The sequence below is a fragment of the Pseudorasbora parva genome, chromosome 15 (assembly GCF_024679245.1).
Source record: "Pseudorasbora parva isolate DD20220531a chromosome 15, ASM2467924v1, whole genome shotgun sequence".
In the NCBI taxonomy this organism is placed as follows: Eukaryota; Metazoa; Chordata; class Actinopteri; order Cypriniformes; family Gobionidae; genus Pseudorasbora; species Pseudorasbora parva.
Genome location: NC_090186.1, coordinates 28909330 through 28928044, shown reverse-complemented (window position 1 = coordinate 28928044; position 18715 = coordinate 28909330). Strand labels below are relative to the sequence as shown.

Below are 18715 nucleotides of genomic sequence, written 5' to 3'. Positions count from 1 at the left end.
CCATTGACTTTACAGGCTCTCAGGTTGTTTCATGTGGGCAGCTTCTGTAGGAAATATTTGAGAATGCCTGAGTGAAAGTATTTAGACCCAGCTCTATAAATTATGGCTGAATGTCTGTGGGTTTGGGCTTCCTTCCCAAATACTCCAAGTCCCAGTGTGTGTGTGTGTGTTTGTGTGGGTAAAGGTGTGTGCCTGAGTGAATCCAATTTTTCTTGTGATCGCTATTAGGATGTTGTTTCAACCAGTTCACATTCCACATTGCAATTTTATTCCACTCAGCAACGGATAAGTGCAATCATGATGTGACCCTATGCAATCTATATTACCTGAATCTAGGCAAGCTTTTTCAAGTTCATTTAGCAAGACTGACTGTACAGAATCCATCTTTCTGAAGTTAAATCTCCACTAGCTACACACCTAGCTATGACACATTGTTTCAGGTCCAGTTTGCATGCAGAGACTGTGCCAGTAGCCAGATGAGTTTCAGAAATGGTTATGCTGAGCTGGAGCTTTGGCTAGTGATCAGGCAAATTTAGTTCTGCCCTCATTGACTCTTTACAGTACTGCACTTGCAGTAGGGAAGTTCACTTTGCTATTGTTATAGGTATCAGCTACCACAATTCAACACAAGTATGAGTTTAGAGGCTTGGATCAAAAGCATAACTGACTGCAGGAAGACACATTTCTCACTAACGATACATTATTATTAGTAATTATTATGGCAATCAGTTCAATTCAATCAGATCAATTTGATCTGATTCTTTTTTTTTAAATGTGATGCAAAAATAAATAAACCGGACATCTAAATATCTAGGCATTTACATAAAACAATTACAAATATTTTACACATATTCTAATATATTTAGAAGATTTGTTTGCAACAATAATGTCTGTAAATTAAAGCAAATATTGATATATATATATATATATATATATATATATATATATATATATATATATATAGATATAGATATGAAATATTAATATGAGATTACATTTTTAATTCAAATAATTAAGTCATATAAACACAAATCAGGCATAACATAATGACCACTGACAGGTGAAGTGAATAACACTGATTATCTCTTCATCATGGCACTTGTTAGTGGGTGGGATATATTAGGCAGATATATTTACACATTTGTCCCTTAAAGTTGATGTGTTAGAAGCAGGAAAAATGGGCAAGTATAAGAATTTGAGCGAGTTTGACCAGGGCCAAATTGTAATGCTAGACTGGGTCAGAGCATCTCCAAAACTGCAGCTCTTGTGGGGTGTTCCCGGTCTGCAGAGGTCAGTATTTATCAAAAGTGCTCAAAGGAAGGAACAGTGGTGAACCAGCTAGAGGGTCATGGGGGGCCAAGGCTCATTGATCCACGTGAGGAGTGAGGGTTGGCCCGTGTGGCCTGATCAAACAGACATGCTGTAGCTCGAGCTCAAGTTAATGCTGGTTCTGAAAGAAAGATTTCAGAATACACAGCGCATCACAGTTTTTCACATATGGGGCTGCATAGGGATGCACTATGGGAGGAAGGCAAGCCGGCGGAGTGTGATGTTTTCAGCAGTGTTCTACTGGGAAACCTTGGGTCCTCCCATCTGTGGATGTTACTTTACACCTACCAACCTAAGCATCGTTGCAGACCATGTACACCCTTTCATGGAAACGGTATTACCTGGTGGCCTAATTTCAGCAGGATAATGCACCCTGCCACAAAGCAAAAATGGTTCAGGGGTGGTTTGAGGAACACAACAAGGAGCTTGAGGTGTTGACTAGGCATCCTAATTCCCCAGATCTCAATCCAATGGAGCATCTGTGGGATGTGCTGAACAAACAAGTCTGATCCATGCGGCCCCACCTCACAACTTACAGGACTTAAAGGATCTGCTGCTAACATCTTGGTAACAGATAACACAGCCCACCTTCAGGGGTCTATTGGAGTCCATGACTCGACAGGTCAGGGCTGATTTGGCAGCAAAAGGGGGGCCAACACAATATTAGGAAGGTGTTCATAATGTTATGCCTGATCGGTATAATTAATTTGAAATGGGTATGTGATTGACTAAATGCTATGGTTAACATTGCACACAGTTGTCAGGTATCACTGATTAAGGTGCATTTCTTTAATATACATCTCATGAATAGACAGAGGTCATACTCCTAGGTTATGTTTTTTGATCATTAGCCAGCAATCCAAGATCTCCTACTGTTTCATGGCTCCTCTAATGTGCTTGACTTGGCAGAAATGTGACATCAACTTCTCTGGCTAGATACATAGGAAAACAGCAGAAGAATGAGAAAAATACTATGCGCCAACTCTTCATTGTTTTATGAGGGAGGCCCTCAATGGCCCCTAGGTTGGTGGTTGTAATGCATTTATATTTCAGTATTAGAACATGTCTATGTCTTAAGTTTGCAAGGAAATAGAGATATCAGCACCATTTAGACCACTGGAGCCAGAAGCAATGCTGCGCTCTTTAAAAGTATGATTATTAAAAGAACCGAGGAACCAAGCTGTGCCTGTAGAGAAATGCTGCATGTTGCAGGCTGTGGCTACAGCATTTGGCCTCATAATGTGAATATTTGTACTAATGGGTACAATAGGAGGTTCTTAAAGTCATAGTAAAACTGAGTTGAGGAAGCTGTCGTACATTAGAATGATTGAGCCAGTGGAGCTCAGGTTTAATTTAGAAGCACTTCAACATCATCACCAGGTCCGGCTTGACCGAAACAAGCTTCATACCTATATAAAAACCAGCTCCAGGAACATAGAGAATACAACTCTTTGGTAAAATATATCTTATTCAATGCATAGTGAAATAAATCCTGACACTCCAGACCTAGGGCTGCACAACAGGCACATCTTACACATGCAAACCATTTAAACAGAGAAACATGTCAAGAAAGAAGCCCTAAATAAAATGACATGAGCTAAATGTGCTGATATCGGCTAAGAGAGGCTTCCTTTTGGCTCAAACCTCAGACGTCTCTGAATAATATTTATGGGTTTAATATGGTGGGGTGTTCTTTGCTCTCCAGATATGCCAAAAATCCACTATATTTCACACTGTCTCTGTTGTGTTAGCTCCCACCTTGGCGTACGACTCTCTCTGTAGGTTTGAATGCAGTAGTTGTAACAGTTTTTGTGCATATACTAAAAAAAGAAACAAAAAAAATTGCTATATAATACTACTGGAAGTTATTCTTTGATGACGCTTAACATGCATTGTTCAGTTTTTCTCCCCATCATTGGCTTTCTCTTCACACACCGTATTGCAGCTTTCGTTTTATCACCCGTAACGTGTGCAGCCTGTTTGTGCGGAGCGAGTCTCAGTCGGCCACTGCGGAGGCACATGCACAGAAGTGTGTTTTTTGTTCCGTATCAGGGTCAACATCACATGGAGCTTTTGATTAGGTCCAGGTGTGAGTTCTGTGGCCCAATCAGACAGGGGTTCTGGAAGTGTTCACAGCTGTGAATCCAGCTGGCACTGTGTGGAACGACACAAATAACAAAACACAATTTCATTGAGCCAACAGGAAAAAGTCCACAGCAAAATATCAACAATTGTAGGTTTTATTGTCTGCAAGCGCATATTGGGTACATTTTTAAACTTGGACAACAAGCTAATGCAAACAACACAACAGAAATGTAATGTTTACCGAACAGTACATCCAAGTCCAACCATAAGTTCTTTGTTGTCAGTCTGCACAAACATTCATGGATGTTCTGCTATCTTTTTTGTATTAATAGTTCTACTTAATAAAACAGACAGATTGAAGGCCAAAGGCAATTTATGTACGCTACCATTCAAGATTTTAGGGTACTTTTTTTGTTTGTTTTACTAAATGTATATTTTTTCTTAGAATGCATTTAATGGATCAAAAGTGATAGTAAAGACATTTAAAACGTTACAAAAGACTTCTAATTAAATTAAATTGATATTATTTTAACCTGCTATTCATCAAAGAATCCTGAAAAAAATTACTTTCACCATTTCCCCCAAAAGAATTACAAAGCACAACTTTTCTCATATATATTCAGTAATGAGAAATTGTGACAATAAAGACTGGAGAAATGGAAGTACATTTAAACTAAATTAAAATAGAAAACAATATTTGACAATATTACTGTTTTTACTATATTATTGATCAAATAAATACAACCTTAGTGAGCATAAAAACTAAAAAAATAAAAGTTAAAAAATAATAAAAAATATTACTGACCTTCAACTTTTGAACAGTAATGTATATAACTACATACTTAAAAATAATAATAATTGAGATTTGTTTTGTGTAAACCTGGGGAAAGTTCAAAACAAAGAAACATAGTGCAGAATAGTACATATTTATTTTTGCATAATTTCCATTTGATTATTTGACTCTTTATACATATGTTCAGATAGTTTTCCGAGAAGCTCGAGATAATCGCAAACCATGCCGGAAAACATGATCATCAGGTTTTCAGGTCAAACCGAGTACTATAAATTAATTAAAATTATCACTCAAACTGTCGAATGCTTGTAAACTGTAAGAGAATCTTTTAGAGTAGACTATTAGACTATTTCTTAAAGTAATATATTTTCCCTTTTGCTTTTTCTTCCCACTTCCTGCTCTCAGCTCCATATGTAAACTACATCCGTAAGGACCCTGGAGCTCCCTGCTCCCTCACTGAGGCTCTGGAGTACCTGCAAGTGGATGTCTTAGCAGACTTGATGGAGAAGGACCAACAATCACTTAATCAAAAGCAGCCACCCAAAAATAAGCCCCATAATGTCACTGTGGTTGCTATGGAGGGCTGTCACTCCTTTGTGATTTTGGACTGGACACTTCCACTGAAAGATGACATGGTGTCTGGTAAGTGACAGCCTATAGCAGTTCTGTTTTTGATACTTAAAAATACTGTGAAAACTGACTTGAGTCTGTAAGTTTCACATTTTCTAGATACAGAAAAATATATAATATAAAATGACAGGCTTTCTGTTGCATCTTATATCGTTTAATGTTTGGGATAAATTTAAATCACAATTGAAATTCCCTTTTTTATTTTAGAAGGCTTGATTTTTACTCTCAAAGTTGTGACTTTTACAGAGTTTCAGCTGCACTTTCAAACATACCAAAGGTGCCACACTACGTGTGTGAGAACCCAATCAATATATCATTCTATGATGTTCGGTTTCTCAATCTACAATGTGCAAGCAAATGAATCATGTATGAGCCTGTTTGATAGCAGTGCTGAAAAAGATTAACAACCCAGCTCATCAGATATGTCAACAACAATTTTGTCATTTAAAGATTTAGAAAGACAGATGTGCAATTAGTGAATTAACTGCATGCTTTCCTTGGGTGGTAATACCATGACATTAGAGGGGTAGTTAACCCAACATTGAAAATTCTGTTATCATTTGCTCATCCTCATGTCAGTCCAAACTTAAGACTTTTTTTTTTCTGTGGAACATAAAAGAAAATGTGTTTTTGTCTCTCCATACATACAAGTAAAAAAACTGTTTGGTTACCAACATTCTTTAGCCTGGATGCCAGCTGAACTTAGCCCCGCCCACAACATTTTTAGGTCGGGCAGTTCGGTCTGGCATCGCTCCATAGAGGAGTAATTATCCCCGAACAGAAACTGTTCAGACCAATGAAATCATCAGGGCGGGCTTTAGACGATGACAGACAGATGATAAACAGCACGTCATCAAAGGGGCTTGGATTATATTTACTCGAATCCTAAACGGAGAGCTTGTTTGTATATGCATTCACCTTCACAATTTCTCTCAGATGATGATCATGTTGGGTAAGTACTCTGTGTATCAATAAATTCTTTTATTTTTTTACAACACCAGCTAAAATTATTTATTCCAGCGCGTGTGTAGACAGGGTTGCCAAGTTTTTACAACAAAATCTGCCAACTACTAGCTCTAAACAATAGCTTCTCGGGGGGTTCTCCGGGGGAAAAATGGTGTTTGGGGGGTTAATTTTTTATTTTGGCAAGATTGCCTGCTAAAATTCGCACTCATGGGTCTATATATCACATAATAGTCGCTCAACCCTTGGACATATAAAACAACCGCGGGAAAAAATGCGGACTTGGCAACACAGTGCAGATGAGCTCTGTCTGTTGACATTTGACAATGCGTCGCTTCGTTGCTCTGATTGGTTGTAGGTCTATCCAATTGAGGTCTTTCCTGGTTCGGTTTAAACACGCCCCATAATCACAGCCCAATGGAGCAGTTTCAGACTCATATTCTGATTAGAATTGAGTATGACCACGTCAGGCTAAACATTCTTCAAAATTAGTTCTGTGTTATGCAGAAAAAATAAGTGTATACAGCTTTGGAACAACTCGAGGGTAAGTAAATGATGACAGAATGACAGAGTGTTTAAATGTGGCAGGCAAACAGTGCTGCCATTTTTGAAATTGGTATACATTCCACAATATACCTAATTTGCATAGAAAGAAGCTGTGTTTGAATGGCTTCATTAAAATGATGATGATGATGATGATGCACTCCCTATTTTGGCTTTCTCAGAAATTGATTGAAATGGATTGTGTGTGGTTTGTAAAAAAGATACAGGGTTGTGTGCCGAAATACCACATGCTGAAGTACCCTGATCTTTAAAAGTGTAGTATGCTGAATTGTCTTACATCTTGTCTGGTTTTCATTTAATGTGCATTTCCAAACGCAAAGCTATATATAACACTGCTCCAACATATTGACCTTGACAGTTTCATCCTGATTCACACATACAGGGAAGCAGTTCCCAAAGCCACTGTTAGTGTCACAATGTGATGTGTGAGGAGGTTTAAATGTAGGCGATTCCCTGCCAACAGACAACAGATAAAGTTGCTAAGATGAATGGTGCAACTTTTTCAACACATGAAAAATAAAGTCCACATGCTCTTGAATACAATTTTACACTGGCAATCTCATATTACTGCAGTTTTTTTTAAAGCAGTTTTATACTGCTTTTTTACTAGACCTAAAAGCATTTAGTTTTACCATTAATACATTTACAAATCCAGCATATGTATATTTTATTTTTATTTAAATGTGTTTGTATGTGCATGTACTGTATAAACTACCATCTGAAATCGGGGTAAGTAAGATTGATGAATCTGCATATCAGAATGATTTGGAAGAATCGTGTGGCACTGAAAACTGAACTAATGACTTGCTTTGCTATCACAGTAATACATTAAATATATTAAAATAGAATGTAAAATGACATTTTAAATTGTAATATTATTTTACATAATATAGACTATATTGCAAGAAGTATTAGGTCACCCCCCCCCAAAACATTGAATTCAGATGTTCCAATCACTTCCATGGCCACAGGTGAAAGAATGGGTCGCTCTGTAGGAGCTCTGTGATAGGTACTGTGGTACTGTGATAGGTCCATTCGTGAAATTTCCTCTCTACTTAATATTCAACGGTCAACTGTTGATATTATAACAAAGTGGAAGCAATTGGGAACAACAGCAACTCAACCATAAAGTAGTAGGTTGAGTAATATCAGAGCGGGTTCAGCGCATAATTTCCATTTGATTATTTGACTCTTTATACATATGTTCAGATAGTTTTCAGTGAAGCTTGAGATAATCTCAAACCATGCCGGAAAACATGATCAGATTTTACACAAGCTTCCATTAAAGCCTAGTTTACACTGCCCGATTTTTACCCCGATTTTGAGTCTCCGACAGGTTTTGTGAAATCGCAGACAAATGCCCGCGATCATAAGCAAATTAATGCTCGTGCACGCGAGTGACAATCATCAAAGACGCGATCAGAGAGAATCGCCGACGAGTCGTCGACGCTCCCATGAGATATTTGGCATGCTAAATATCTGGACCTGACGAGATTGAAACTCTTGCTGTTCAAACAGCGTTCTGAGGAGGTTCAGGGAGGAGTAATAGAGCAGAATATCAGTATTTTAATAGATATATTTACAATTCTATCAAACAGAAACAAAGGCCAAACGTTTGCACATCCAGCCACAGCAGCAGCACATTACAAAATTGTTTATTTACCTCAAACTGTCTTTGCAGAACACAATCCTGGCTCCCTCTGTCTCTCCAATAATTTCTTCCGCCATAATCTTTTTGCTTTTTCTCCACAAATCAGCGCACACAATTTGAAGCAAACTTTGTGCAGTTTATCATTTTTAATAACAATTCCAAGTCTCGCGCGAGAACTCCGGTCTGACGTACGTGTGATCTCGTGTTGTTTACTTGTCACATCGCACGTGTGTTTGGGAAACGTAGTTTGCGCACAGGAGAGAGCGGGTTGTCGGCGATTCTTCCTCTAGTTCAGTCATGCAGTGTGAACTCCTCTGTCGTCAAACCATCGTGCAGTGTGAACACAGCAGTGACTGAATGGTACCCCAGATAGTCATGCAGTGTGGAAAGAGCAGAGACCCGACGAGTTTGAAAATCGTGCAGTCTGAACTAGGCTTAAAACTACAGGGGGACAAACCAAGTACTATAAGATATTATGAAATTAATTGAAATTATCACTCAAACTGTCAAATGCTTGTAAACTATAAAAAATCTTTTAGAGTAGCAAAATTTATAGCAACAAAATTTGATTCAGCTGTACAGTCGCTCTGAAGAAAATGGCGAAGTTATCAGCCCATTTCAATTTATCAGTATTATTTAACATGAGTCACACCAGTCCGCTTTGCTCATTGCAGGCTCGTTCTCGTCAGAACGGCCACTTATTAAAAAATGGTCTGGTTTAAAACGGGCTCGGGCTCATAATTACAGTTAATGTGCCGGACCGGGCTCGGACACAACATGCACGGGCTCGGGTACGGTCAGGCTTGATTATTTTGAGCCCGGGCTTAGCTCTAGCTCCAGCGCACAAAGCATGGTCCATACATGGATGAGCGAGTTTGATGTGGAGGAACTTGACTGGCCTGCACAGAGTCCTGACCTCAACCTGATAGAACACCTTTGGGATGAATTAGAGCGGAGACTGTGGGCCAGGCCTTCTCGTCCAACATCAGTGCTTGATCTCACAAATGCACTTCTAGAAGAATGGTCAAAAATTCCCATAAACCTTGAGGAGAGCCTTCCTAGAAGAGCTGAAGCTGCAAAGGGTGGGCCAACTCTATATCAAACCCTACGGATTAAGAATGAGATGTCATTAAATAACTGTTCATGTAAAGGCATGCGTCCCAAAACTTTCGGTAATATAGTGTATATAACGATTCATTTTCTGGCAATGAATATATCCAAACAGTTGCTCACCTGTCTAATAAAACACATCATATATTAAAGCGTCTTTGGTGTTTCCATGGTTTCCACAAAATAAAACAAAATGGAAATCATGTGTAACGTGGTCCCATCCTGGTTAAAATAGCTTATTTCTCTGGATTTAAACATTCTTGGAACATTTTGGGATGATGTAAGTACACATCCACAAAATATAAAACATTTTTCTAGTGTTTTTTGGATATTTTAATCCAAAAATCGTACATATTGTGCCCTATACATAAACATTTTGTCAAATAAATGCAGCCTTGGTGATCATGAGATTTCTTTCAAAGACATTCAAAATACAGACAAGGTTCAAGGTTACAGACCCTAAACTTTTAAACGGTAGTGTATATTTAAAGTTGGAAAATGATGGTTATCAAAAGCTGAAACTGTTTACAGAACCTTGTTCCTTTAAATAATCTCCTGTTAATAAAAATGTATATTACTTTATATTTTCAGTCACCCTCCCTTCTTTCATAAAGCTTCAGTATTGCACTGCATCTCTCTTTCATTTTAAACGATGGAAAATACGCACACATGCTTTATATACATCCTGCTGCCTTGGCAGGAGTTTAGCCCTTCCATGATGTAATAAAGAATCAGGATTATATTGAGGAATCCCTGCACAGACATGACATCATTTATGCTCATTTATTTGATTCTCTTTGAATCCCTCACATTCAGCGTACACTCTTTTTTTATAGGCTACATGGTACACAGTGCATCCTATGACGATGTCCTAAACAACAGATGGTCAACCAGACCCTCAAGTGGAACACACCTTCCTGTTGAAAACCTCAAGCCTAATTCCAGGTGCGATCCAGAATTTGACATGCACACATCAGTCCATTCACTTATTTATATGCTTTGTATGTTTGTGGCACATTCACTCTACAGTCTACAATGTTATATGAAATTGAATACAGAGCCGTTCAGATGTAAGGGCTCACAAAATGACAACTGGAACACATTCTCAATGGAGATCTTTTGGGAGCCACCCTAAATCATGCTTAATCCAACAATATGCTGGGAAGGCTTGCTGGTATACAAAGCTATAAAATAATTTCCACTTCCTTTATTGGACAAATTTATATGAATGCGTAATTTATCTTCCCCTTGTTGTGCAGCATCCTTTAAGAATAGTTGTGGTGATGTACATTTTTCCAAACATTTTTGCTCAGTCTTAAAGCATTTATGACATGATAACTGGTCTAAGATGTAGTAGTTGAATATGTTGAATACGAGACGAGGTTAAGTCATGGGAGCTAGGGACTAATAAAGAATTAGTAGGGCTGTCATATTTAACTCGTTAATGAATCTATTCAGTTTGACATACTTGTTTCATTCTGTTCTGTTCTTTGGAGGAGATTCGAACTGATGAATCAAACCAAACCTATAATGAAAAAACCTATACCAAAACACATTTAAAATCTATCTATCTATCTATCTATCTATCTATCTATCTATCTATCTATCTATCTATCTATCTATCTATCTATCTATCTATCTATCTATCTATCTATCTATCTATCTATCTATCTATCTATCTATCTATCTATCTATCTACCTACCTGTCTGTCTGTCTGTCTGTCTGTCTGTCTGTCTGTCTGTCTGTCTGTCTGTCTGTCTGTCTATCTGTCTGTGTCTGTAAATCTATCTATCTGTCTGTCTGTCTGTCTGTCTGTCTGTCTGTCTATCTGTCTGTCTGTGTCTGTAAATCTATCTATCTATCTATCTATCTATCTATCTATCTATCTATCTATCTATCTATCTATCTATCTATCTATCTATCTATCTATCTATCTATCTATCTATCTATCTATCTATCTATCTATCTATCTATCTATCTGTCTATCTGTCTGTCTGTCTGTCTGTCTGTCTGTCTGTCTGTCTGTCTATCTATCTGTCTGTGTCTGTAAATCTATCTATCTATCTATCTGTCTGTCTGTCTGTCTGTCTGTCTGTCTGTCTGTCTGTCTGTCTATCTATCTATCTGTCTGTGTCTGTAAATCTATCTATCTATCTATCTATCTATCTATCTATCTATCTATCTATCTATCTATCTATCTATCTATCTATCTATCTGTCTGTCTGTCTGTCTGTCTGTCTGTCTGTCTGTGTGTCTGTAAATCTATCTATCTATCTATCTATCTATCTATCTATCTATCTATCTATCTATCTATCTATCTATCTATCTATCTATCTATCTATCTATCTATCTATCTATCTATCTATCTATCTATCTATCTATCTGTCTGTCTGTCTGTCTGTCTGTCTGTCTATCTATCTATCTGTAAATCTATCTGTCTGTCTCTCTGTCTGTCTGTCTCTATCTGTCTGTCTGTCTGTCTGTCTCTATCTGTCTGTCTGTCTGTCCGTCTTTCCGTCCGTCCGTGTCCTATCTATTTTAAATTTCTGCAGGTTTGATCTTCCTTTGGCCATGACTCAATTTCAAGCACATTTCACTGAACTGTATCGTGTCTTCATGTGTCTGTTTCTCGAATTCTGCTCTCACTGTAACACTGTAAACTCCTACCAACCAACACATTTTTGCAGCAGTAGATAAAGGAGGTGTTTATAGGCTGTCTGGACATTTCCCACAGATGTGAAGTAATTTCTACCTACCAGACACTTCTAAATGCTCTCTTCACCTAGTAGCATGCTTTCAGTGGTGCATTACGACACCCATGAGATTTCTGCAAAATTGAAGCACCCGCCATTCAGGAAAGTTCTGCACATCCCTTAAGCAAGTTTGTTTATTAAATGTTTTCTGCCTATTCAGTTATGATTTTGAAGTATAGTACTATCAGTACAAAATATAAAAATCATCCGCAGATCTCACTTAAGCCTGCACACGGGTTACTCACACTTACATAAATACATGCAGCTGTGTCCAACACCCCAGCTTTGATTGACATTTGTTTTGTACACTTTCCCAGGCAGGCAGATGCAGGATCTCCATTAGTACCTTGAGAAAACACTTGAATGCAAGTGCATTCATTAGAGATGTTTGGTTCATAAGTGTGGTATGTAATAATAAAGTTGTTCTTATCGTCTCCTGGGATTCATTTAGAAGCCTCTGTTATTATAGCCTCTCAGCTGAGCTCAGTGACTGACAACTTTATAATTCAGGCATGAAGTGTTTAGAAGTTTTATGAATGATTTGCAATAGCTTTTAGAACTAGGTAAATAGCTCGCACTGTGGACAATAACAGCTCCTTCTCAATCAAAGCAACAATGACAAACCACTTGGATGCCATATCGAGACTGGAGCTTTCAGCAATTCCAAGAAGAATTATAGTCAGTAAATCGAGGAAAAATAAGACACACATACATAAGAAGAATTATGGTCAAAAGGACAAGGAAAACTGCACATGGACACACAAGCCGTAACACACATCCTCACTGAAATATGACAGGCCCCCGCCCCACTCTCCCTCTCCCTCTGGCGGTCTGACTGTAATTGTCCATTTTCTCTTTCTCTTTATTTTGGTCAGAGTTTCCACGTGGCTGTGCTAATTTGATCCAGCAGTGCTGATTTTATGTCATTAAACGGGTCCTGAGTTAAACTAAGTGAAGCGTGAGCTTACTGAACAGCTTCTCACGGGCAGAACCGAGTGCTGTTTGCTCAGCCCTTTGAACTTCATCACAGTTCTCTGGTTTAATTTATCCTCAGAGGTAAAGGATGTGCCAGAGTCAGGGCAGACTAAGTGCTTACGCTCTGGTATTTGTCATAAAGAGGTTTTGTCAGATTGGAAAATCCATGTTGATGTGTTATTCTCTTGACATGCTGTTTCTTCTTGTCATATTTCCTTGTCAGCCTTTTCTTTTTGCCAGAGGCTCATTCTTATAATTTCGTCTCGTGCACATTTTCTAAAGGCACATTTTAACTGTGCCCTTTCCTTTTTTTCCCTCATTTTTACTTTTATTTTCCAAACCTCTTTTTCTCTTTAACCTTTCAATTTTATTTTCAGTTATTTATTTTCCTTTTTATTCTATTCTTTCCTTTTTTTACATTTTATTTCATCAGTTTGCTTCACTTTTTTCTTTCCCATTTTCCCGCTATCCTTTTTCTTTTCCTTTATTTATCCTACCCTTTTTCCCTTTCATTTCCTCTTTTCATTTTCTTTTATTTTTCTATGCATTTTCCTTTCACTTCCCATTTACTTTCTTTTAATTTTCTTTCGCTTTTGCTTTCATTTCCTTTATACTTTTCTTTTCTTTTTTCTCTTGTCCTGTTCCCCTTTTCCTTTCCTTTCAATTTATTCATTTAACTTATCCATTTTCATTCCCCTTATTTTTTCCTAGCTTTCCTTTTTCCTTTTATTTCTTCCTTTTATTGTTTTTCTTTCAATGTTCTTTTCTTTTTATATTCCATATCCTTTTTCCTTTTATTTTCTTTCATATTCCTTTCTTTTTTTAATTTCCATTCCCTTTTGCCTTCATTCTCTACCCTACCCTTCTTTTTCTTTATTTTAATTTTCTTTCCCTTTTCCAATCCCATACGTTCCTCCATTCCTCTGTCCTTCAGTCCTTCTGCTCTCATTGTAACATCAAGTTACACTGTAAAAAAAATATTTAGAAAAAAGTTACCTGGTTGCCTTAAAATTTTGAGTTAATACAATGAACATTTTTTGAAATTTGACAACCTTTATTTAAATATTATTAAAAGATTTAGTGAGCATATTGGGTAATTGTGTGTTTTATTTCTGATGACGCCGTGAAACATGCCAAAGTGCTATTTTCATGATTTATCACATTTTTTTATGTGGTTCAGATACAAAAATATTTGAGTTTCTATTTATTAAACAAATTTCCTTCATTGTATCAACTAAGGTTACTTACTTTTTTAAGTTAAACCAACAAAAACCAACAATTTTTTTTACAGTGTGGGAGCAAGAGTTCATTGAGTTTTAGATTTACATAAAATGTTTCATAAAAATGGTATCTTCATGACAGCAACCCGTGTTTTAAAAATGACTTTGAAAATGATTTTATACGTACATGTTCTCATTATGTTCTTAGGTATTACTTCAAAGTTCAAGCAAAGAATATATTTGGACTGGGGCCACTCAGTGAAACTTTAACCTACGTCACAGAGTCTGGTGAGTCTTCTCTTGTCTGAACCCCCATAAAGGTTGTTGGATTAAAAAATGTTCATAAATACAAATTAAATATGTGTTTGCTTTACTCTAGATGACCCCCTGCTCATAGAGAGACCCCCAGGTAACAGATACATCATTAAACATTTTTATATAAATGTATATATTGTTAGGGGTTAACCGCTTATGACCCAGGACCAGTATTGAAAAATGAGTCAGGAGTGTAAATAATTAAAAGAAAATATTACTTAAGAATAGCTTGCAATTTCAAAAGCAGAAGCCAGCTTCAAGTCTCACAAGGAGTCCGTGGGCCACGTTCCCGCTCTCACCGTCTCGTTGCCTCGCCGTTCATACACCATTCTCAACACTGTAACATAGAATATTGTGCACAATCTCTCAAAGGTTGGAGCTGATTAGGCTCCAGTTCTAACCAAAACATACTGATAACATGTGCTTTCACTCAGTGAGAGGGAAACACAATAGTACAGGCAATATTCATCTTGACTCTTTAGTGTTTCAGTAAAAAGAAATATAAAAATATAAGGGAATAAAATATAATAAATGAAATGAAAGACACTTAAGAAAACAAGACACATAAAGCAAAATCATAACTGGAAAGAATCATTATAATAATATAGGAAGACAAATATTGATTAAGGCTTTGATTATGAAATTAATTAGGATATACAGATATACATACAGGTATATTGAAGCAGCAGTGGAACAGCAGTGTTCAGAATCACCCTTTTAATATTTTTTAATGCTGATGTTCTGGTGTCCCAACATCCAGCAAGATTATCTTGGTCAACCATCTTCATCAGAAAAGACTGTACTAATCGAGCTAGGTTTTGAGTCAACAAAGCTCTGTTTGCACTTAGTAGCAAATAATTTCTAATTAGTTCCCTTTTCATGATTTTTTTCAAATGCAATGGCCTAAAATGAAAAGTATTTGTTATTGACATTCATTCCCTTTCTAGGTGGGGAGCCCATCTGGGTCCCATTCTCATTCAGGTATAACCCAGCCCACAGTTCATGTAAAGGAAGTCAGTTTGTCAAGCGCACCTGGTACAGGAAGTTTGTAGGAGTCGTCCTCTGCAACTCACTGCGCTACAAGATCTTCATGGGAGATGGACTGAAAGGTACTGACCTTGGTTTCTTATAACACAATACATTTGAAACTTTAATTTACTGCTAAGTGTGTCTGTAATACGAAGTGCTCTGTTTTTGGAGTGCTGGCCTGGAAGTATCCAATCCAAACCACAGTTTCCCTCAGCTAAACACAATGCACTGTCTGAGGTTTGGGTCCTGAGGGATACTCAAGCTACGGCTGTTTTCCATTTCAGAAACATTCTACAGCGTCGCTGATACTTTCGGCCACGGAGAGGACCACTGCCAGTTCGTGGACTCCTATCTAGATGGAAGGACAGGACCACACAATCTCTCCCTGAACCTACCCACAGCTCAAGGTATGACATATCTGAGCATGCTCTGTAGTTTGGCTTTACTCGAAGCCTCATATCTTCATGTCATCTCTGTGTTTGCTCACTGCCGCTTAAGAGGGTGATCAATCAGCAGAGTAACATAATGCCGTTTGTGAATTTCAGGGTATTATCGGTCATACCGACAAGAGCCAGTGAATTTCGGGGCCATCGGCAGGCGCACACCACATCCTTTTGTTGGCTGGTATGAATGTGGAGTTCCAATCCCTGGAAAGTGGTAACAGGGGGAAACTTCAAGAGGACATTTCCACAGGCAATCACATACTATGTGTTCTCTTCCTATATTTACCAGCCAATCACAGAGGTGAACTATTGCTCACCATGGCAACCAAACCTAAATCGTATAGCATCTGCTTCTGATGGAAGGAATATAGTACTTTGAGTAACACTAATATTTCTACATATTCGATATCAAGCACTTTTTTTAAAATCAGTCTGTATATGAGGAAATTGCAGCATGTGTATTTGAGTTTATTAACAGTGTTTTATTTTCATGTGTTCTGTAATAGTAATTATTTCACATTCAATTCCACCTGGAATATTTATCTTACAGTAACTTCAAAGAAACACAAATTGTTGGCACAAAAGTAACGGCTGAGAACAAAAATATGCCATTTGCAATGATGTAACAATTTTATCTGTGAGTGATATTTGCTGTTGTTTATATAACTTGCTGAGGTTTTGTAATCTTACATTTTTGTATTACCCTCTTTTTGAACAAAAGTTGGCATGGAAGTATTGCCCATATTAGGGCAGGTTGAAAAAAAAACTATTTTTATTTGCTCAGGAATGGTTCAAATTTGAATAAAGGTGCTATGGAGAAAATGTAACATCTTCATCTTACTTTGATAAATAATGAGATACCAAAGACTTCTATTTATTACATATCAAGTGTGTGATTTATATACTGTATATACATTTATATATTATCCCTCTATGGCATGGTGTTGCCCTCAGGCAACAAACTACCTTTTTGGACCTCACACCGCCCCTTTAACTTTTTAAAATAAATTTTATTATATATAATATCACTTGACATGTATGTTCAATGAAATGAGAGGCTGAAGTGGGTGTGACTTTTTGTTTGGGGTGGAGCAGTCCTTTCATGAAGCAAAACCACATCAATTGGTTAGAAATATATCACTTTTTAACATGTTTAAATTGAAATAACTTTATATAAAAAAAATATGCATGTGCATTAGTATGTAAAGGAGTATGTTTGATTGTTTAAATATTTATTTTGTTTTTATTTATATACTAAAACTGTGTGTATTTGTTTGTTGCCTCAGGGCAACACCGTGCAGTTAGACCACTTTTGTTCAGGCAATATCATAGGGTTAGGACCATTTGGTGCATTCAAATACTCCTGGAAAGTTTGTTTTTAAAAGTTCAGAAAACTCAAAGAATGTGCATTATGTGTATCTTTTATGTTTTTATTTTATTATTATTAACACCGATCAGGCATAACATATGACCACCTCCCTAATATTGTGCTGGTCCCCCTTTTGCTGCCAAAACAGCCCTGACCCAACGAGGCATTGACTCCACTAGACCCCTGAAGGTGTCTGGCACCAAGATGTCAGCAGTAGATCCTTTAAGTCCTGTAAGTTGTGATGTGTAGCCTCCATGGATCAGACTTGTTTTTTCAGCACATCCCACAGATGCCTGATTCGATTGAGATCTGGGGAATTTGGAGGCCAAGTCAACGCCTCAAACTCATTGATGTGCTCCTCAAACCATTCTTGAACCATTTGTGCTTTGTTGAAGTGTGAGTTAAAAAGGCCACAGCAACCAGGAATACCGTTTCCATGAAAGGGTGAACATGGTCTGCAACAATGCTTAGGTAGGTGGGATGTGTCAAAGTAACATCCACATGGATGGAGGACCCAAGGTTTCCAGCAGAACATTGACCAAAGCATCACACTGCCTCCGCTGGTTCGCCTTCTTCCCATAGTGCATCCTGGGGCCATGTGTTCCCCAGGTAAGCCACGCAAACGCACCCGGCAGTCCACGTGATGTTAAAGAAAACGTGATTCCTCAGACCAGGCCACCTTCTTCCATTGCTCCGTGGTCCAGTTCTGATGCTCACATGCCACTGTTGGTGCTTTCGGCGGGGTCAGGGGTCAGCATGGGCACCCTGACGGGTCTCAATGAGCCTTAGCTGCCAATAACCCTGTCACCGGTTCATGACTGTTCCTTCCTTGGAGCACTTTTGATAGATACTTACCACTGCAGACCAGGAACAGCCCACAAGAGCTGCAATTTTGGAGATGCTCTGACCCAGTCCTCTAGCCATCACAATTTGGGCATTTTTCCTGCTTCTAACACATCAACTTTGAGGACATAATGTTCACTTGCTGCTCAATAACCACAATAACCCACCCACTAACATGTGCCCGTGATGGAGATCATCAGTGTTATTCACTTCACCTCTCAGTGGTCATAATGTTATGCCTGATTGGTGTATGAATATAATACATCATGAGGTGTTAGTAGTACTGTTTTTGTATAGTTTGATGTTTTCCAAAATAAAACTGTATCTAATGCACATATTGCTGGTTTTGATGATGGATATATTATCAGGGCTCCAAAGCTCCAAAAAAATGGGATGAAATTACAAACAATATTTTTTCCCAGAAGAATAAAAAGTCATGCCATAGAGGGTTATATTATCATTTTAAATACCATTATTTTAAATGTATTATATTGATCACGATCAGAATACTGCAAATAACCTTTGTGAACTTTAGAGACGGGCACTGTTACATTTCTAGAAAAAAAAAAGGTTTTAAAAAATCATTTTAAAATTAAGCAAGAATACAAGTCAGGGAAATATTACAGTCACCAACTTAATAAA

At 37.7% G+C, this 18715-nt stretch overlaps 1 protein-coding gene across 2 annotated transcripts in view; it reads left to right on the top strand.

The window, feature by feature from the left end:
- The window catches only part of fndc1 (fibronectin type III domain containing 1), a 57039-nt gene extending 40209 nt beyond the window's left edge, over window positions 1-16830 (top strand). The window contains exons 16-22 of one of the 2 annotated variants that reach the window (XM_067417602.1): window positions 4613-4849; window positions 9962-10070; window positions 14283-14362; window positions 14454-14483; window positions 15337-15498; window positions 15703-15825; window positions 15964-16830. In XM_067417602.1, coding sequence (XP_067273703.1) covers window positions 4613-4849; window positions 9962-10070; window positions 14283-14362; window positions 14454-14483; window positions 15337-15498; window positions 15703-15825; window positions 15964-16079 — 857 coding nt within the window. In that variant the 3' untranslated portion in view covers window positions 16080-16830. The remainder of the gene's footprint in view (window positions 1-4612; window positions 4850-9961; window positions 10071-14282; window positions 14363-14453; window positions 14484-15336; window positions 15499-15702; window positions 15826-15963) is intronic. The other variant, XM_067417603.1, reaches the window with a different exon arrangement.
- The last annotated feature ends 1885 nt before the right edge of the window (window positions 16831-18715 follow it).